General features: G+C 49.1%; 1 protein-coding gene across 1 annotated transcript in view; it reads left to right on the forward strand.

Annotated features, from left to right (window-relative positions):
* Nucleotides 1-1,669: 1,669 nt before the first annotated feature.
* LOC144175216 (flavin-containing monooxygenase 5-like) overlaps nucleotides 1,670-21,747 on the forward strand; it is a 35,830-nt gene continuing 15,752 nt past the window's right edge. Inside the window, exons 1-4 of the mRNA XM_077704319.1 lie at nucleotides 1,670-1,896; nucleotides 3,467-3,884; nucleotides 13,003-13,329; nucleotides 13,829-14,029. Of these exons, the coding sequence (XP_077560445.1) occupies nucleotides 1,670-1,896; nucleotides 3,467-3,884; nucleotides 13,003-13,329; nucleotides 13,829-14,029 (1,173 nt within the window). The remainder of the gene's footprint in view (nucleotides 1,897-3,466; nucleotides 3,885-13,002; nucleotides 13,330-13,828; nucleotides 14,030-21,747) is intronic.

Raw genomic sequence — 21,747 nt, forward strand, 5'->3', positions numbered from 1 at the left:
AACTGGAATTTGCTAGCCCTGTATGGTCACCTCACCAAAAATATCTTAACAATATGCTTGAAGCCGTGCAGAATAGAGCAGCACGCTTTATTTCTTCCAATTATGATAATTCTCATAGCGTCACCCAAAATAAACATGATAATGACATCCCCTTACTTGATACACGACGTTCCATTGCACTTCTGTGCTTGTTTCACAAGTACATTTATGGTAATAGGCTCTCGCCCCTTCCTCTTGAAAGACCATTGCGCATGTCAAAACGTTTGCATAACAATCTCACTTACTCGCGCATTTTCGGTCGTACATTAACTTTCAAATGTTCTGCGCTTCCACGTGCCATCTGTCTGTGGAACGATTTGCCCGATAATATCGTTTCCACATCAAACCATGCCTCCTTCCGCCACCGTGTAACCAGTCATTTCCTAGGTTAGCTTCCTTAAATTGTTCACCCTCTTTTTGTTGCTGGCGTATTTTTGTGAAGGTATTTTGTTAAGTTGTACTGTGTATGCACTGCGCCTTATAATCTATAGTTTCGCCTTGGCAGTATATTGTGTCGTGGTGTTTTTGTACCTTGTGTTCGCAATGCAAGGTTAGCCTCACCTTGTACATATTATGCTTACTTGCTCTCGTGTTGCTTTTACTGTTTTTTGCCCCCCCTTACGCTATGCCCCTATGGGGGCCTGTAAGGTTCTTGTAAATAAATAAATAAATATATATATATATATATATATATATATATATATATATATATATATATATATATATGCACGCTCCTACAAACCATCCTTTGGACTCGCTCTATCTAATTGGCTGAGTCGTCTCGCCCTCTGATTGTTTCCTGTTACCTGCACTCTGCGCGTGCCCTCACGCAAGCCTTGGCTCTGCCCAGGTGCGCTTGGCGCCCGCTGCCCTTCTCCTCACTACGCTGTACCTGTGCTTGGTGTTTTCTCTCCCTCCTCCCACTATGCTATGCCCTCGCAACATCGCTGTGCCCACATTGCCACAGCTCGTCCCATGAAGCATCGACCAAGCGCAGCTTCTCTGATAAAGGTGTTTGCCGGTTGTAGCCGCGGTGTCCCCACTTTTTTTACTTAGTACATTCAAGCTACTTTGCGACGCGTTCGCGAACATTAGTTTAGTTGCCTCATTAGAGGCAATTTCAATACCTTCTTTGCTCTGAATGTACAAACCAAAAAACGACTTCGAAATTTTCACCAGCAGAGCTTTTCTTTATTATTCTGCTAGGCATTCAATGTCTCTTCATAGTGTTTCGTTCAAACCCGTATGTCTAAAGTAAACGCAGCTGGCTCTTGTCAACAGCGAGGTTACTTTCATGCTACGATAGCTCTTTCAATTTCAGGCCCACGCAAACGAAATAAAACTTGGTCTCCGTCGTGCCGGTATGCCCCTCGGAGTCTGCGAAAGACTGCCGGTATGCCCCTCGGAGTCTGCGAAAGACTATTAACCATATATGGTTATATAAGTATATGGTTATATATAAGTACACATCGTTCGAAAGACAATTAACTATAAGTACACATCGTTCGCGATAAACTGGTCGATCAACGTAGCCGGGCTATAAGAAGTTTACATAACAAGGAACAATATTGTTCTCTCGCAGAGGCCGTTACCGATACTCAAAGGCGCTTGGCACAGCGAAGCCGGGACGATGTCATCGCCAGTCGTATCGCAGTTTCGCGTGTGCGTGGTTGGGGCCGGACCAAGCGGCCTAACGTGCGCCCGCCAGATGCTCGACTACGGTTTCGACGTGCTGTTGTACGAGCGGTCCACTCAGATAGGGGGCCTGTTTGCTTACAATGAAGAGGACGGCGATGGGCTGCCCTCTGTCATGCGCAATACCATCATAAATACGAGCAAGGAGATGAGCGCTTTCAGGTATGTTCGAGAAACAAGAACTTTAAAACAGTATATACGGCATACATTTTCATCATTTGATTGCTAAAATATTCACGCAAAGCTTTCTACCGGCCGGAACTATGCGTAGCTATTGTATAGTTTCTCTCAATAAAACACGAGGCTGTCGGCGAATTTAATTATGGGATTGCAAGTAGTTATTCAAAATGTAATCTTTATTTTTTGTTGACTGGCAGCGCATATCTTACCAACGTGTGGTCTTCAGTGCCAAGACATTCTTTTATAGAAAACTTCCGCAACTGTTAACAGACGTCATACTCGTGTGTATTCAAAGCATCAATTTGCGGTTCTGCGAGCTTAGTGCGGTAAGTGTTGAATAAGAGAGAGAGAAATAAACGTTTAATAAAAACGAGTAAATTTGGTGCTAGATGGCAGGGGCACCAGCCCTGTGGGGGGCAACCTTAGTCCGGGATGCCCTGGTCCTGGCTGGCTGCCCGGGCTCTAGCGACGACTTCTTGTTGCGCCGCAAGGTCCGAGCTGGTCAGCCGGTCCGCCCACTGCTCGTAAGTAGGGTTGGGGATTGGAGATAAAGACGGGGATTGCTGGCATTCCCATACCAGGTGGTATAGGGTGCCAGAGGATGGGCAGTAGGCACAGGTCGCGTAGTATTGGGTAGAGTACATTTTGTGGAGGAGTGTACGGTGGGGGTAAGAGTTAGTTTGTAGCCTTCGGAGGGTAGTGGCTTCGAGACGACTAAGGCGAGGGTGAGGGGGAGGATATCTGCGGCGGCTGAGGCGGTAGTGGGTGAGGAGATCAGGGGGGGTGAGAGGGGTATCTGGGCAAGGAGACTGCCGGTCGGAGACGGCCTGGCGTGCATACTCGCAGGCAGCGGCGTGGGCCGCATCGTTTCCGGGGAGGTCAGCGTGGCCGGGTGCCCAGATGAGTTGGATGTCGGGTAGTTCGTAATTAGCCTGAAGGATGCGGAGAGCTGTGGGAGTAATTCGGCCGCGAAGATATTTGCTGGCTGAATAAGAATTCAGCCAGCAAACAACCAAGAAAAAGTTTTCGCGTAGTGTAGTACTTGCTTCATATTGTGAAATTCTTGCTCAAACGGTTTACTTAGAAAATAAATCGAGATAACAGACACCTTATTACGGTAAAAAATCCTCACTACGCTAGACAAGATGCGGGCAGTTGAGTGGCGAGAATAAGCCAGTCAGTACATGCTATTTTCAGGTATCGCTGTCTTGTTGCATGAGTTCGTGACTTAGAAGAGTAGTACGCTTTGAAGAAGGCACAATATCTTGAGCACCGAGCGAGATCATTGTAAGTTGGCGTCTGGCAGGGTGGCAAGTAATCCGCGCGCAATTATCCGTGCCGTAATTTCGCGTAGCCTATCAAGTGAAGATCACACCAGAAGCCAACATTGGTGGACCTAGTCCGGCGCCTGAAAGTTTTAGTGCCCACGTTAGAACATATTCAGGCTGAAATAAATAACGATACACGCACGGCCAGTTCACTTCAGTGTACCGACGATTGGTGACCCACTACCCCACACTCAAGCGCATTTTCGGGCCACCTCTGTGTTCAGTGATTTTCCAGCACCCAAGGATCTTCCCAATTACATGCATAACTCTGAGGTGGCGTCCTACTTCCGAAGCTACGCCGACCACTTCGGCGTCACACCCCTCGTGAGGACGAGGCATGACGTCGTACAGGCAAAGCCGGCTGCTGACTACGACGAGTCCGGCTGCTGGGACGTCCTGGTGCGCGACCTCGATTCGAACAGAGAGCGGCTGGAGGTGTTCTGTGCCGTGTGCGTCTGTGCGGGCCACCACGTGTTTCCGAACGTTCCCAGCTTCAAGGGCCAGGAGCGGTTTCGAGGCAGGATCATCCATACACAGAGCTTCAGGAACGCCAACAAGTTCCGCGACCGCCGGGTCGCTGTGGTCGGCACCGGTAATTCAGCTATGGACGTGGTCGCTGAACTCAGCCACGTGGCCTCTAAGGTACGCCCACTTCTCTGAAACGTTTTCTGAATCACCATCTCTAATATATTTCCAGCTCCTTTCTACGTAGAGATATATCGGTGCTCATACAAAACGATCCACAGCTCAGTTACTGTTCTTAGATCACGATAGCTAATGATCAAATGGGATGTAAAATACAGTTGTTTGTTTTCGGGTTTTATACTGTTGCACCTTAATAGACACCAGGATGGCGATGCATCTATTTATTATGTGTAGCGCTACACCGAAGAGTACAGGCAGCAAGGGTATTCTGACGGGGAGTCTCAGCGAAGATGCTTGAATCAGTCTGGCATGCGAGCGCAGGGCCCACGCTTTTCCGCCGTAGTCTTCGAACAACTTGGCTGGCCAAGAAGCACGAGAGGTATCCTTCTCATTCACCGGGGATACTACACTGCATGGCGATCACAAACACCGCAATCAGGGGATCGCGGCTTGACCGATATCCACGTGACATTGGATCCCCCCCCCTTTGAGAGAGCATCGTCCTGACGCGTGCAAAGCTGTTGAAAGAAAATTAATCAATTAATCCGCTTGAAGCCTTGTCCGTCAACGGGTGAATTAGGGCTTCATTCGCACGACATCAACGCGTCAGGGGTGCGTTTAGGACGGTGTTAAGAAACTATTCCGTCGTCCACAACCTCGTAGCTTACGTCGATAGCCTGGCGGAAGGCTCTATAATGACAGGAGTTAGTTTGAGGAGCTTTTGAGAAAATCCTCAACGTCGGACAGGAGTCCATACCCAGTCCCGTTCGCCGGGTTTGAAAACAGCAGTCCCGTGACGGAGGTTGTAAGGGTGCGTGTCATAGCGCTGTTGCTGCCTTGTTCTTAAGCGCGCCAGTTGACCTGCCTCTTCCGCTGGTTGCGTAAACACATTTAGTTGCATATAGTCGTTCCTGGTGACATGAGGCAGCATTGCGTTCAACATAGTTGTCACTGTTCGGCCATAAAGAAGAAACAACGGTGTCATCTGGGTCGTGTCGTGTTAAACCCTGTTGTAAGTGAATGTGACGTATGGCAATACGGCGTCCCACGTCTTGTGCTCGGCGTCGGTGTATATGCTCAGCATATTCATTATCTAATGGTTGAGGCGTTCAGTCAACCAGTTCGTCGGTGACTGGCACGCTGTTGAGGTCCGATGTGAAGCACCGCTAAGTTTCATCCCTGCGTCGACACGCCCAGCAGTAAACACTTTGCCTCTGTCCGTAATAACGATGGCCAGGGAACCGTGGCGGACAACATTGTTGTCGATGAGAAACCCGGCAACCTCGAATGCAGTTCCTCGTTGGAGAGCTTTTGTTTGCTGAGTACCGAGTGAGGTAGTCGGTGGTGACTATAATCGACTTGTGTCCCACTGACGGCGTTGGAAATGGCCCCAAGAGGTCCATTCAGGCTTGTTCAAATGGTTTCTCGGGAATTTGGACAGGGTGCACGAGGCCCGCTGGCCGGAGGGGTGGCGCTTTCCATCATTGGCATTCATGACACGTGCGCACGTAATGCCGCACGGCCGCAGAAAATATGGCCTAGTAGTATGACTGCTGAATCCAAGTCAGAATACGGGTGAAGCGGAGGTGACCTGCCGTTCGCTCATCGTGGCGAGCCTGCAGAACCTTCTTACAAAGTACTGCAGGAACAACAAACAGGTAGCTTCGGACACGCGGAGAAAAGTTCTCTTTATAGAAGACATCAACGCGGAGACAGAAGGATGACAGCGCTCTTGAAAACGCCCGCTACGCAGTGGGTGAACGTGCCTCCAAGAAATCAATCAGCATCCTTAGCTCGCAGTCTTCCCGTTGCTGATCCGACACGAAGGATGCGCCAAGCACGCCAAGAAAAGCGTCGTGATAGGTGTAGTCATTCACCGACGCAGGGGAAGATGGTGCTAGCGAGAGACAATCGGTGCCGGCATTCTATTTGCCGGACTTGTAAACGAATTTGACGTGGAATTCTTGAAGCCGTAAGCTCCACCATGGTACTCGTCCGGATGGGTCTTTCAGGCTCATCAACCAGGAGCTTGAGTAATGGTCACTGACCTCTCTAAATGGGCGGCCATACAGGTATGGTCGAAAGTTACGTACGGCCTAAACGACGGTGAGGCACTCCTTTTTGGTGGGCGAGTAGTTGGATTCCGAAGATGACAACGTACGGCTGGCGTACGCTATCACTCTTATGGCGCCGTCTTGCCATTGCAGAAGAACCTACACGAGTACAACCTTACTGGTGTCGGTATGAAGTGGTGTGGTGACGTTTTCGTCGAAATGGGCCAAGAACGGTGGTTTGATCAACCGTTGCCGCAGCACGTCGAACGCCCTCTGTTACTCATCATTCCTTTCGAACACGACACCACCCCGTGCAAGGTTGGTCAGCGGAGCTGCAATGCGGGCGAAGTTCAGTATAAATCGTCAGTAATATGAGCATAACCCCAAAAAGCGCCTAACGGCTTTCTTGTTGGTAGGCAACAGGAACTTGGAGGCATTTCAATATTACCAGGATTGGGCCGAACTCCGGCACTGCTAACCACATGACCGAGGAACCGGAGTTTCTCCTTTCCATATCCAAAATGACACTTTTCCGGCTTTAGTGTAAGTCCGGCGGATCGTATTGCTTGGAGGACCGACGTGAGATGTTCGAGATGTCTTCAGAATTGGTGGAAAACACAATCACGTCGTTCAGATACACCAAGCAATTTTGCCACCTTAAGCGCGACCGCACGGTGTCAATCAGTCTTTGAAACGTGGCTGGAGGGGAACACTAACGAAACGGAAACACTTTAAATTCGTCGAGTCCATCAGGAGTCACAAAAGTTGTTTTCTCGTGGTTCCTTTCATCAACCTCGACCTGCCAATACCCGATTTTTAGGTCTATAGATGAAAAATATTGGGCGTATCGTAGTCTGTCGAGAGAGTCGCCAATGCGAGGCAACGGGTAAATGTTGTTTGGCTACCTGGTTGACTTTGCGATAGTCCATACAAAACCGTAATCTCCAGTTTTCTTTTTCACTACAATGGCGCGCGACTCCCAGAGGCTATTCGACGGTGCGGTGACGTCACCTTCCACCAGTTGCTGTACTTGCCGGAATATCGCATAACGATCCTTTGGAGTAACACCGTAAGGGTTATGACGGACGGGCATTGTCGTTTCTTCGGTAATTATTCAGTGTTTTGACAGCTGCGTCTGATGGACACTTGGTTCACTTGGTGTTTTCGTTGGATTGATTCTGAAATCGCGTGAAACAGGTCGGGAACGCGTATGATTATTATGTTTTATGAATATTATGATTTTTTATTGGCCAATCTTGGTCAATCTCTCTAAGTGGTATGCTTGGGGCTTCGCTGTCGCAACGACCTTTACTCCATCATTGTGGCTGTAAGTGGGAGCTTCGTTTCTTTTATTGCAAGTGTTAATCATTGCCCCATCATGCGTTGTATCAGTACCATCTTGACGTAGTTTGAATGAGTCAAGGATATAAGGCGCGTTCGTAGCATTTGATTCTGTCTCGGTTTTGTGGCGCAGTGGGAAGAGCACCATGTACCTCGCGTTCCGCCCACAGGGTCGTGGGATCGAAACCGGGCGCCGCTAACTATTATTTTTTTTATAGTGTAGGGGGAGGGGCGGACGACAACAACGCCGACGACGCTGCATGGACAAGGCGGGTGCATGAGATGCAGTCGCATCTAAAACAGTCCACATATTATTTCAGTAGGCCAAGGAGCGCTCTGCGTTTTCCCGACGACAGGTTGGTGCTGACGTCCATTGGCAGTTTAGCGCTCGCTGTTGCGGTGGCACTAGTTTGGAGCACAAAGCAGCCCTCTGTGTCGTCAGTACTTTCGAAGAAAGCTACCGTAGTCTCTTTCGGGATTTGCTGGCTTTCAGTGGCGAAACTGGTGAGCAGGAGATTGCCGCGCCCACCGGACAGGTGCAGCAAGCCTCTTGCGATGGCAAATCCATGGTCGAGGAATATTGAAGTATGCAGCTCAGAAACGCCGTCAGCAGTGCAAGGATCGTCGCACGCTACTGCGACAAACGCGCAGGATCATAGCGCTACGCTTACTTCATCATCGGCGACACGCAGCGGCAGACGTCGGTGCTCGGTAGGTTGTACTGGAGCCTGGTTCATTGACAGGCTTACCCTGCCCTCGCCGATATCTATTTCTGAGTCGTCTTCACGCAAGAAATGTATGCCCAAGATTAAATCTTTGCAGCACCGAGGTAGAACTACAAAAGTGACAAAAACGTCAGTGCCTCCTAGACGAATCCTAGCCGTGCATATCCCGACTAGTGTCATGAAGTGGCCCCAGCGGACCGCAACTGCGGTCCGAACCATGCAGTCTTTCCCTTGCGCGAACACTCGGCAAAATTTTAGATCATAATGGAATTATCTGCTCCGGTGTCCAGCAAAGCGGTCACCTCATGCCCGTCGATGGTAACACTGACCTGAGAACTAGCGCCTTCGTCGGCATTAAGAGTCGTCGTCGTTTTGTGTTTACACTGTGGCAATACTCCATCGGCGCTTTGTTATCGTCGGTTGGTAGTGGCCACTTCTTTGGTGGACGTTGGTGGCGGTTGAATGTCTTCTGAGCCTTTTCAATCAGCAACCTTGCCTCCCGAGGTTGTTTCGTATAATTTCCCTGCGGGGGGCTGCAAAACCGGCCTTCGGGACCGTCTGCAGGGGCGCGGCGGGTCGGCGAGAGGTGCGGTGCTGGAGAAGGTGGACGGGATCGACGAGTAAACGATGTGGTGTTGCGTGCGGCGAGGTAGTCGAAGATTTCGGTAGGCCGCTGTCCAAGCCGCGGAGGAGGAGCAGCCGGAGAGAAGCCACGGATACGGATCTCGAAGTAGGGGCACTGTCTGTAGGCGTTGCCAGTTTCATCCCAGTGATAGCACAGGAGCTGACAGTCAGCTGTACGACACAAATCCTTTTTTCAAACCAGGGTAGGTGGTAATGTCTGCTGCACAGAAGGCCAGGACTGCACATGCGTAGGGTAGCTTACGGGGTGGAACAGTCGGCCGGATTGAGGGATGCTGACGCATTGCTGCTGCGTAGCTTGCAAGGCTCTCTTGCACGGGTCGGTCGGGAGCCGAAATGCTTATCCTAGCTCCTCCCACACAATTCTAACCAGAGAGGGTGCCGGCTGTGAAGTCGCAATTCCAAGCTGGCCTAGCTCGTCGCGCAAAAGCGACTTGACTTCTGGGAAAAAGCTGCCGTTGTCCGTCCGGCTGGCAGCGCTCCAGGGAGCGTTGGTGGAGGTCCCAGAATACTTACGGCTTCGCTTCTGCACAGTCCTCTACGTGTCCTCCCTGACGACCAGGACCTTAACCTTCAAGAGGGCAGCCTGCAACAGCCTCTGGATGACAATCATTCTTCGTGCAGGTATCTAGGCCTCCCCTCTCCCTTGCCAGAACAGCCTTACTTACCGTGACCAATACATGGGGCCCTCGGCGCTTAGCAGCTTCCCCTATCCGCCTTTCTGTTCAAGGCACACCTACACAAACAACGTCTGCTCTGCGGGTCTTAGACTTGGATATCACAGCTTCCGGTTCTGCGCCGAGCTCCTCGCAGTGCGGGATTCTCTGCTGCACACAAGTGTACTTCCCACCCCGGCTTCAACCAAGTTTTAAGTGTACACTGATTCATCGGCTGCTGTCCGATAGCTTCAAAAAACATTTACATCAAACAAATATACTGTGGTAGAACGGACAATTGGGCTAGTTGGTAGCTGTTCATCTTGAAGTTGGAAGCGCTCACACAAGAGGTACCAAAGCGTCGTCTCTGTTTTCTACTTTCGTCCCTGTTATCTGAGCGCTTCCACCTTCAAGATGAACGTCAAACTTGTGATACAAATCCAGGACATAGCGGACATTTTCCCTTGGCGTATTCACGTGTCATGCTGTCCACGTAACAGCCACCTTGGAATGCAGGCTTCAGGGGCTGGTACGCACTCTGTTCGTGTGCATTATCCCGCTCCGCTGGCACCTTCACCAGCGGCGATTCGCCTGGCCAGTGGAAAAGAATGCTTTCGGCACACCGCACGCACACTGATACCTCCGTGTGGTACGGATCTCCCGGGCGGGTTGTCCCGCCTAGATTAAGTCCAGCTCCGACGACTTCGCTTGGGGTCGCCCTCACGCCGGCTGTGACGAGGATCTGGCCTCCCCAGTACCATGCCCCGTTTAATTCGACGTGCCCCTTCTGTCCAACCCCTGTTGAGCAGGCTACAGCAGAGCATTTTGTGTGGAGTTGCCCTGCGCTACAAAGTTTAGGCCTCGTGCACCTCGCCTCCTGCGGCCCACGCCCTGGCCGTCCCCGGACTTCGCCTCACGGACACAGGGTCCGCATCACGGCCCACTCCTCCGGTTTCTTCGGGAATACGAAGTTTATATGTATATATAGTTTTTATGCTGCTTATCAAATTTCCGCAATAATAGAAAAAGAAATCTTCCGTACTGCGGAGCAGGTTTCGGATAAGGACGGCAAAAAGCTGCTACTTGATGCTGCGCATCAGGTAGCGAAGTTTCTGTGCATCAGACATGGCAGGATCAGCGTGGCGCAAAACGCCTGCCACGTCTTCGGCAAACATGGCGATACCTTGGTTGGGTTTCGGGATCCTCTATTCCAGCAAACGCAACGCGTGGCCATAAGAATACGTGCTGGAAAACATTTCCTGCAGCTGCTGGCGGAAGTCGGTCCTGGTGGTGAAGGTGGTCTCGTGGCTCTCGTACCAAGTACGAGCTCCCTGTTCCAAAGCGAAGTAAACGTTCCGCAGATTGAGCGCATCGTACCACTGATTACAAGTGGCAACACGCTCAAAGTGGGCAACCCAGTCTTCAACGTAATCGAAGACATCCCCGTGGAATGTATTGGGGTCGCGAAGCTGGTGAATTGTCGCCTGAAATGAGGCCACAACGGGAGCTTGGGCAGCCCGACGGGTTGGGGCGTTGGAAAGGCCCGCTAACTGAGGAGACAGGCCGCGCCGGCGCCAACTGCTGCGATGGACCGGATGTCCATGAGACACCACCTTTCTGGGCTGACGCCGTACAGGGATCCAGGCATCAGAAAATCCGGCTCATTCACCAGCGTTGCGTCTTAGTAGATGGAGGTGTACAACGCTGGATGGCGATGCATATATTTATTAGGTGTAGCGCTACTCCGAAGAGCGCACACAGCAAGAGTATTCTGATGGCGTGTCTTTACGAAAATGGCTCAATCGTCTGGCGTGCCAGCGTGGGGCCCACACGCGTACGCCGTCGTGTTCTAACTTGGCTGGCCAAGAAGCACAGCACGTGTCCACTGGGGATTGTACACTGCACGGCGATCACACATACCGTAACCAGGGGATCGCGGCTTGACCGATATGCACGTGACAATATACAATATACCCTTTTTTTGGACTACAAAAATTCTGAATTGCTGTATTCCGGACTTTCCCGACGAACCGCCTGTGGGACTGCTCTTTTTAGGACTGCTCTTTTAGTCGGCCTATTTTTCGTTATCCTTCAGGTTCGAAAAATCTGTAGGCTACTGTATTTCTAAAATTGACGGTAAAATTTGTTTCTGATCTTCACACAGGTAATGGTAGAGAATTGGGGTTTTTGTAGTTAAATATACGGATGTGCTAAGTAATACACTCACTTTATTTTTTAGAAGGTATCAAGACCTTCACAACTAAAACGCGTAAAAAATAATGGTTGTTTTTCAAGCTGTATATCGCTGCGGCATCAGGGTTTTCAGGTTAATGCACTTCTAAATTTGTTTGTTTTGAAATGAATCAGTAATGATGACAGTAACGAGCATTATTAACGTCTAGGAAATGAAATATTTTATACACAAAAGCTGTTCATCGATTTTTTCTACACATCCTTGCTTACATAAATAAAAATCCGCAAGCGGAACATAGTTTTTATTCAGCAACTGTGCGATTGGTGAACGTATCTCAGCGGGAAGAAAGTTCCGTCGACATGATAGCTTTTATTAGCAAGGCACAACAATGTCAGTGCAGTATTTGCGAACCCGGCGTAGCGAGCGGTAGATTCATGCTATTAGTCAATGAGTTCGATTGATTGATCGATTGTGGGGGTTAAGGCGCCCACGCTACACAGGCGATGAGGCGCGTGGTAGTGGAGGGTTCCGGATTAATTCTGACCGCCTGGGTATCTTTGACGTGCGCCGAAATCTCGAACACACCGGTGTTTTCGCTTTTCGCCTCTATCAGAAATGCGGCCGCCGCGGCTGATTATCGAACCCGCGTCCTTGGGCTTAGCAGCCAATGCCTTAGCCGCTGGGCTAGCTCAATGCGTTCGGCAGCTGTGTTGGCAACGCTTACTTTCAGCAAGTACTAGTTGAGAACGGTGGACCTTCAGCGTACGATTGTAGAGATCGCCACTTTCAAAAGGCCCATTCTGGGTGAAATCGGGTGTACCACGAATTTGATAAAACATGTAAAATTCGGGTAAAATTCCGGTGTAACGTTCGGGTAAAACAGGATTTTACCACACCAAATGACCAATCCTAGATGAAAATAGCAGTCGTGAGCGCACATCAGCGCCCCATTACTTCTCCAGGCTACACTGAACGAGTTGGTTCTACTTTAACTAGATGGAACACTTCAATCAAAGGTAGTCCTCGAACTGCAAGCAAAGATGAAGTCCTTTCAGGCATAAAATGCTTTTAGCCATCCCCACTCCACACTTTATTTTATGTGTTTCTGCGTTAATATTTTCAGTACCGATATAAAAAGTAAAATGCCCTTAAGGGCTCTGGAGCGAGAATCATAAGCACTCACCACAGACTCCTTCGCTGATTCGGAAAAATGTAGGGAATCTACACAGCTGGCTAATGTCGTGATCAATGGCAGAGGGGGGGGGGGGTAATTGACTTTGTTGCATGATCCAAGTGCTTCAAAAGGAACCGGCTACAGAGAATTAGAGACCATTGCAAGATACGTGTGGACGGTATCTGGGGGAACACACTATTTCTGTGTTATCTTTGTTCACTGATGCCCTTATTATGGGCCGACCCGAAATGTCCCCCCCCCCCCCATCCCTCTGCGGGCTTGTAGTTATTCTATCGTACAAAAAATGACAAGACGATCACGCTGCGCAGGTTTTCCTGTCCACAAGGAGAGGAGCATGGGTGACACCCCGCGTAGGTCCCAGCGGAATGCCTAGTGACGTCTTTCAGACAACTCGTCTGAACGACTACCTGACACGTGCTCTTCCTTCGGCGGTGAGCGAAAACTACTTTGAGGAAATCATGAACGACGTATTCAACCATGACACCTACGGACTTAAACCCAAGCACCGCTACAGCTCCCAACATAGGTTAGTCAGCGACGTTCTTCCCTCCCTCATCATTAGTGGGCGGGTGCGTGTCAAGAAGGGCATCGTCGAGTTCACCGAAGATGGTATCCTGTTCGACGGCGACAAAGAGGTGAGTCAGGGGAAGACACCTTGCTTCATATTCGTCGCATGCAATGCGAAAAAAGAATCGGCACTCGAAGAGGGCGTCCACACTGCCTCCAAGCCGTTTTTTTTTTTTTTGCATGCCGACAAACTTGGATCTGCACGCCTCATGTACGCGCGTTGTGATGTACCCACAACAGCACGTGAGTTGTTAGGCGCCATGGATAGGAGCGCTCACCGGGGATCCTACTGATAAAAAGGAAACAGCCGTACCGGAGAGGGGTCGGCAAGGGGCCGAAAGGTTCTGTCCAGGGAGTTGGACAAGAGGTGGCGAACGCTTTTACTGGCAAAGTTGAACAAAAAGTTGGACCTACAGTAGCACCAACTCGTCTTTCGCTTTCACTTTCCTTGTAAGCTGTATCCATACATTGTAATTTTTTTATTTGACTTTCAGTGATATTTTGGGCTCCTAGCACCCCAGTCACCGCACGCGAAAGTTTTTTCACCTGACTGGCATGGCGGCGCAGGTGACGCCCCTGGATGACGTGATCCTGGCCACCGGGTACCAAATCACGTATCCCTTCCTTCCCGAGGACTTGGCCCCTGTGGTGGGCAACCGGGCGCAGCTGTACAAGTACGTGTTTCCGCCGCAACTGCGGCACCCGACCTTGGCCATCATGGGGCTAGTTCAGCCGGGCGGCGCTGTGTTTCCAGTGTCCGAAATGCAGGTGAGAATGTCTGCGACGCCGTCATAGGAAACATAAAACCCGCCAGAGCACACTAATACACCGTTCTGCAAGGGTAGTATTTCAATACCTATGCTAAGAGGCTGTCTCACCACTTGACTGCCTATGTATTTTTTTGATGTCCCACGAGTCGAGTTGTTTTTTTACTGCGAAAATTGTACATAAACGAATGTATTGCGTACATTAATTGCACTTACTTTTTCGGTGGGTGTCTGTCACCGTGCGTGGCACCTAACTGGGTCGGATATTGTGAAATATTTCAGATAAAGAAGAGAAGAAAGCTGATAATCTTCGGACAACACGTACCCTCGTAGTGTTAGGGCTGCGTTACGATTAATATTATTAAATTTCAATAATAATATCAAATAATATTATATAATGTAATAACACCAAACTTATGCGATAACAATAATCAATCAATCAATCAATCAATCAATCAATCAATCAACTTATTAAAGTGCCCAGGAACAGCCGAAGCCTTCGTGCTGGCGCACTGAGAGAGGAAAAAAAGGCCGCATAGAAATACACCAGCGGCTGTCACAACAACAGCTAGTAAAAAGGTGGATGAGTGAAGAACAATAAAAAACTCGAAATACTGTAGAGAATAAAATTAGAAGTGGTATCCAACCTACATTACACGACTTACAGATACTGTAAATTATGGTACATTGGAAAAATGCATCGTACAAGAACCATGGCAATAGGATGAAGCATGAATTACACAAAAATGTATGAAACAAAACAAAGGAAATATTTATAACTATTACATAAAATGACAAGTTATACAAACATTTGTTACTGTGGCCTGCCTGGGTCCCAAAAAAATGTGTATAAAGAGTTTACTACGGAAGTGTGTCATAGAGAGGCCGGATTTTTATGCACTAAAAACGCACGTTTTAGGCGCCAAAAATAGGCGAAAAAAACAACGTTTTAGGCACAAAAAGAATAAAATAGGCGCAATAAATTTTTAGATAAATGCTGATAATTTCAAGTGAAGACGTGAGCGAACTGTAAGCACGACAGGAAATCCAAAAATGTCATTGCTATGAGGCCACAATGGCAGTAACAGTTCAATTCAATTCAATTCAATTCTTTATTTTTCTTTCATAACAAGTTCTATACATTGACCTTAGGCGCGGAATTGCTCCGTAATACCTCTGGGCTAATCCGTTTCGGCATCTTCCGTTTCGGCGTCTTCCGTTTCGGCATGGCTGAAAAGGGCAGCGGATAAGGCCAGACCGTGCACGTTGAAAGACCGGACCAGAAGGGAAGGGTGCCTCCTATTGGTCGCGTCCAATCGCCTAGAGCCAATTTTTCCCCTGGTAGTGAACCTTTCAACTAGTTAATTACAAACGTGGCCTCCGCGATCGGCTACCGGCGGCGGCTACCAACGCCGCCGATCGGCTACCAACGGCGCGCCGCCGGCAGCAAATCGCGGAGGCCACGTTACAAACAAGATAAGGGCGTGTACGTCACAGTGTTTTTAGATGCAACGCATCTCTTGCTCGGGGCTATGTCACTCCTGCGTCTGTCCGGCGGCGGCGTCCGTCTCTCCTCCATTCTCATCTCCTCTCTCCGATAGCGAACGCTCTCGCCTAACAGCGGCAGCGGCGGCGGCGGCATCGGCGTCGGCACAGGTGCGTCTCTCCTCCACTCTCCTCCTCTCCGCTCTCCGATAGCGAACGCGGTCTCAGTCGACGGTCGTCCGTGCTCCGCTTGCACTCTCTCGCAGACTCGACGATTGCTTGATGCGACGGTTCCTTTAGAGAATCAACCCAACGGAAACACCAATGGAACCACCCAGATGCGTTGCATCACACCAGGGTTCCCGCGAGGGGAGGTGGGCGTAATTTTTCCCCATCACTTTCGTTGCCCCTGACGGTATCATAGTTCCCCTGGGGAGTAGAGTTGTGCGTCCACCGCCAAGTCCTGCGGTAAAGCCACCCGTAAAGCATGCCGAAGCCGCCGCTCCGGTTGCACCGGCGCAAAGGGAGGGGGGGAGTGTTAAAACGAGGACCAGGTTCAAACCCATAGAATTCAGAACAGTAAATATTTCCAGGTAGAATGAATAAAGGTATTAAATTGCACTCGAAAGCGAAAGTTGACGCTACATAGTGCTGATTTAGGCGCGAATTTGAGAAAAAAGGCATTTATAGGCATTTATCGGAGTTTAGGCACCAACACCCAAATAGGCATTTATATGCACTATAAAACCGTTATAAAAGCCATCCTTCACCTCAAATTCGTGCTCATATATCAAAATGGGGCGATAGGAACGCAAGGAAAAAAATAAGCATCTGCCTAAAATCCGGTCTGTAGTAGTACATACGACAATTACGGCCGGAGCATCAAAATCATCCACGAAAAAATAGGAACAAACTCAGCTGTGAAAACAACGCACACATCAGGAAAATAAATGAAGAACACGAATTCTGTCGAAATGAATTTATCGTGCCACGGCTAACAGTCCTGCCAAAAACCCCCAAAGGGGACGGCGAAAAATATCGAGTTCCCCGGAGTGAAAGTTATATAGGCGTTGCAGTCTATCAAGAGGAGAACATCTGCTATGTTGTGAAGCTGTGTGGAAAGGGTGGTTAAGCCTTGTTGCTTTTCTCGGAACACGAAAACCGATTGGTGCAAGCAGTTCCGGGCACGAAATTGTAACATGAAGCAGTTTGTATAAGAAAATAAGGTCTGAGCGGGTTCGCCGGTAACCTAAAGTGGCAGCTATCGGGAGATTCTCAGAGAGAAAACGATACATAAATATTGATAAAGTGTGGTCTGTACACGCTCTACACATTGATAATTAGATATGTATGTTCCATTCCAAATGACGGAGGCATATCCAAGTTGCCGAATACAAAGTGCCATAAAAAGTTTTAAGAGCGAATGAGGAGACTGGAGGTCTCGTGAAAACCTGTGTACAGCACCAAGCCAGCGGAGTGCCCGCCAAGTCAGTTGAGTGATATGAGGCGAGGAAGTTAAGGCGCTGTCGAAGAGCAGACCGAGGTCTTGGATCTCGTCGACTCTAGACAGAAATCCATTATCATTATCTAGACGGAAAACCACTGTAGCGAAAGAAAATGGGGCACGTTTTTCGGGTATAAGACATGACCTTTGTTTTCGCAGGATTAAGATTTAATCTGTTATCTGAGTGTCGCCGTTTTCTTAATTGGGTGCGCTGTTAGCAGACATGGGGAGTCGACTCAAGCGAGCAAACAACCCAAACGAATCTACAGGGCACAGATGAAGAAGGGGGTGGCCGTCTGATGTGGGGCTTTCGCCGACCAGAGCGGTAAGAATGAGTCAGAGCCTTGAACGAACCAACAATAGAAAAACTGATATTTGATCAGGCAAAACACTGTACAAGCACGAGGACATGTAACGTGAAGGAGAGGTAACTTATAACGAATACAATTGCGGGAAACACTTCAAGTACAAAATGTACAACAGGGAGCTTTAACAATGACTATTACGAGGTAGAAAAGTTAACTAAACGAAAACAGTTCGATGCATCTGAAAGACAAAGCCCCACAATATTCACCGACCGGGCCGGACGATGCACCGCTGTCGGAGGCGATTCGGCTACCTGTGAAGCGTGACTTCTTCGTAGGGCAGGCCATCCGAGACGATCAGGGTGATTCGAGGCCCGGGAGTACGTTGGAGTCCTCCAGGGCACGGGTCGCCGATGGTGGTGCACAAACTGGCAGAAGCCATTGTTACATCACGACGTCCAAACGTAACTAATTTGCTTCAGCGCGGATTCTCTTTTTAAAACTGCGCCGGCACGGTGAGAGAGGGCACACCACACAACGCACCCGCCGCCGTCGAGCGCACAACTTCCCCCTTTCTCCCTTCTGGAATCATCGGCGCGCCTCAGTACTGGCAAAGCTACGCTCGCCGTCTCGTAAGCGCTCGAAGCTTCGGCGAGAACTGAGGCGCGGAGGTTTTATTTTTGTTATTTTCTTGCCGGCGAGCCAGCGAGTGGGCGGAGTTACCGCCACCTCGTTCGAGAGAGTTCCAGGGTTTTCCCGGAGGGAATAGACCCGAAACTGAATGAATAGGACGAATGTAACAAGAATTTAGACGCTGTACAATAATATTAAAGATCTACACGATACTTTTAGACATCGTACGCTCGAGTTTGTGACACAGAGCACCATTTAGCAAAGGAGAATATATCTTGCTGCAGGGCAACACAGTCATCGATAGACTTCATACGTCTGAATATTTTGATGTCGTCAGCGTAGAGAAGAAAAGAATACTTTTTAATTGCGGCTGACACATATCGTTTACAAAAATGAAGAACAAGATAGGGCCCAACACGGAGCCTTAAGGCACACCGCTTGTTGATCTATACATAGAGGACGTTTTCCCATTAACGCTAACGATGGTGAGATAGCTACCCAGCCATGCCACGAGTGGTGTATCAATGCCCGACTGCAAAAGCTTATCAAAAAACAACTCGTGGCAGACAACATGAAATGCTTTGCTCAGGTCACAGTAGGCAACGTCCAACTGGCCTCGCTCGGAAAGTGCAGCGGAGGCCTGGTCAATGAAGAAGGCGAGATTAGTTGCTGTCGACCTTCCTGACATAAAACCATGCTGTTAACTTGTAAGAAACTGCTGTACAGAACTTGACAATTCCTTGTGCAGCGCCGTCTCAAAAAGCTTGGAGGCAGCTCAAAAGAGAGAAACTGCTGTATAGTTTTTTGCATCAGATTTGGTGCCCGACTTGAAGATGGGGCACACTCGGGAAATTTTCCACTTACTAGGAAACATGTTTCTTTTTAGACAGTGATTGAATATCACAGTTAAAAGAGGAACAAAAATGCTGCTGAATGTTTTTAAAATAGCGGGAGGTATTCCGTCAGGGCCACACGACAGCGACGGTTTCATGCGCCTTAGACTCTGAAGCACCAACTGCTCGTCCAATTGTACTAAGTTAGAACCGTGTATATTATTCAACATGACGTTTATTTCACTGTCATCGCACTGACCATATGTAGTACTAAAGTGCTGCGCGAAATGGTTGGCAACAACACGAACTTCTTCCCCAGAGGAATCAACAATACGGATTTGCTCATGTGAGTTACTGTTACGGGATCGAATATATCTCCAGAATGTTGCAGGCTGGAAATTAACGCTGCTCTCCTCAGAATCCAGATAAGAGCGCTGGTCCCGCTCATAAAGACTTTTACACGTTTTATGGTAAGAGCGAAAGTCCTCTTTCCATTCATAAAGCCCGGTTTTCTTATATTTTATACGGCAGCGGTTAGATAACCAAAAGGGGTGTTTTGAACGGCAGGGTTTGCACTTCGGTATAATTCACACTAAAAACAGAGCAGGGTCGAGGACGGAAGAAGTGACAAACTGGAGCGCTGATGAACAACTTTGCACTGACGAGCTGACGAAGCTGACCAGTTCGTCACATCTTACGTCCTCGTCCCTGCGCTGTTTGTAGTGTGAATAATGTGTACCCAACTAGCCCAACGTCAAGCCTTAGTAACTTGGGTATAAACTGATTCATGCCGCTTTTGACTATTTCAGTGAACCGCTCGACCTGCGCATCGCAATCATGGAGTTCTTGAATTTCGAACCTATCACACGAAGAAAAATATTATACAAGCCAATGTAATCACCACGGGCATAACAGTAAGGAGAATTCCTTATTCTGCAGTGGAGCACTGCAACGTTGAATAGGGCGGGAGCAGAAACTAGAAAAGGAGGACGAAGCTTGTCGGGTTTGACGAAAGAGATGTCAGATAACGATACTCGCGCGTTTTAAATGACTCAAAAGCAAAGATCTAAGATATTTTGAGAGCTGGTTTTGATATTATTAAGTTGCACCATGTATGTGAAGTCTACGAAGTCTAAGATCATGCTAGATGTCTGGTGTACGTAATAATTGTAGTGTTCATGGGTAAGATGTTCCCATTGTACCCCAGATGTATTGAAATCACCCAGAATGATATGTTGGTGATTCGGGTGTAATGAGCAAACTTCTTCTACAGATGTAAGGAGCTTATTAAAGGAACATATAGGAACGTCAAATGGAATGTAAAACGTTCCTAGTAGTAAAAGCTTCTCACCGGAGGTCAGACGAATGTCCAGCCCGACAGACTCGATGTCACCCTCAAGTTCCTGACGCCGCATAGGTTGAAAAGCGCTAACGACCGCAACTAACCCCCCCCCCTCCTTTTTGTTTAATCCCAGAAAAGTCCCTATCTTTACAAAATGCTTGGTATTTTTTGGAAAATAATCATATGAGCTAATGTCATTTGAAAGCCATGTTTCAAAAATATCAATATTCGGAAAATTTGAGAAAATCACTTTGAAAAGAATTCAGTCGCTTTGGTGCGAAGGCCGCGCGTATTATGATAATTGATGTCCACCCTATCGCATCTTTTAGTCGTCATTTACACATCGGTTGGACATAAGTTGTCGGCGTGCAGCTTGCCACGGAAGGGTTTGTAAAGGCAGTCCTTGGGCCACAAGAAAGGATCACCCAGCCGATCGAAGGAGACCTCGTCGACAGTCACACAGAAAGAAGAGTGCGAGGTTTACTCAGTTTTCAGCAGCTGGCAAGCCAGGGGTACGACATGCACTGTCGACAGGGGCTCCGTCAGTTGCGCTGAGGTGGTGCAAGGGGACAGTTTTGACACATAGATGTGCCAAGGACGTTTCGAACGCTGGACCACAGAGATGCGACATGAATCACACGCACCCACACATGCCGCACGCCCGCTCCCTTTGTTTGTCAGGGCCGAGTCGTCGCAATGTTCCTCGGGGAACACAGCAGATGTGGCCGGTGCTGGGGTCAGCTGCTCCGGCGTTGAAGGTGTTCCGCCTGTTTTCGCCACAGCAGCGGCGGGCGATGAATGGAGCCCACGCCGCGGGGTAGGTGGCGGCAGCGCCCCATCAAGCTCAGCTGTCGGAGGGGAGGCAGGCGGCAGGCGGAGGGGAGGCCATTCGGGATGGGACCGGCCCGTGGTAGCCGCTCCCCTCGGAGGTTGCAACCCGCAGCGAAGCAATTATGCCAGCCTGCCGGGCGAAAGCACGTGCGCTCTCCCTACCGAGGTGGTCGTTAGCCTCTCTCATCTTGGCGACCTCGTACGTCAAAAAAATAGTCCCTCGAGGGCGTTGAAGAGCTTTCGCGGAGTTCGGCCGCGTCTCCGCCATGGTCGCCCGGTCGGGGAGCGCCGTCCTGTTGTTGCAAACACGGGGAAGTTTGCTGCCTCTATTGCCCGGACTCATCACTAGGACTAATCGCAGCCTCCGTCGCCGAGCACACGCAAAAATTGCACAGAAAGGGCCGCTCACCAGTCTTTAAAGCTTTCAGCTCCATGTCGGGCAGCTGAATACATTTGGAGTGCGCACGTTTTTTGCACGACGTGCATCGAAAAAACTTGTCTGCCGCAAAAAACAGCGGAGCACAGCACACAGACATCTGTGCTACGCGCCGGGTGTAGGAACAAATGGTCCCGGAACAAATGGTCCCGGAAAAAATGGCCTTGGAACTTATGGTCCCGGAACAAGTGGTCCCAACTCGAAAGTAGGAACAAATGGTCCCGGAACTTATGGTCCCGGAACAAATGGTCCCAGGCACCTCTTCGGGCAAAATGATTCTATAAAACTCCACGTGTGTTCTCTGTTCAAATTTGTTGTATCTTGCTGGAGTGCAGTTTATACTTTCTTTA

This window comes from Haemaphysalis longicornis, unplaced genomic scaffold (assembly GCF_048455015.1).
Source record: "Haemaphysalis longicornis isolate Haplotype H1 unplaced genomic scaffold, Haemaphysalis longicornis Haplotype H1 scaffold_3, whole genome shotgun sequence".
In the NCBI taxonomy this organism is placed as follows: Eukaryota; Metazoa; Arthropoda; class Arachnida; order Ixodida; family Ixodidae; genus Haemaphysalis; species Haemaphysalis longicornis.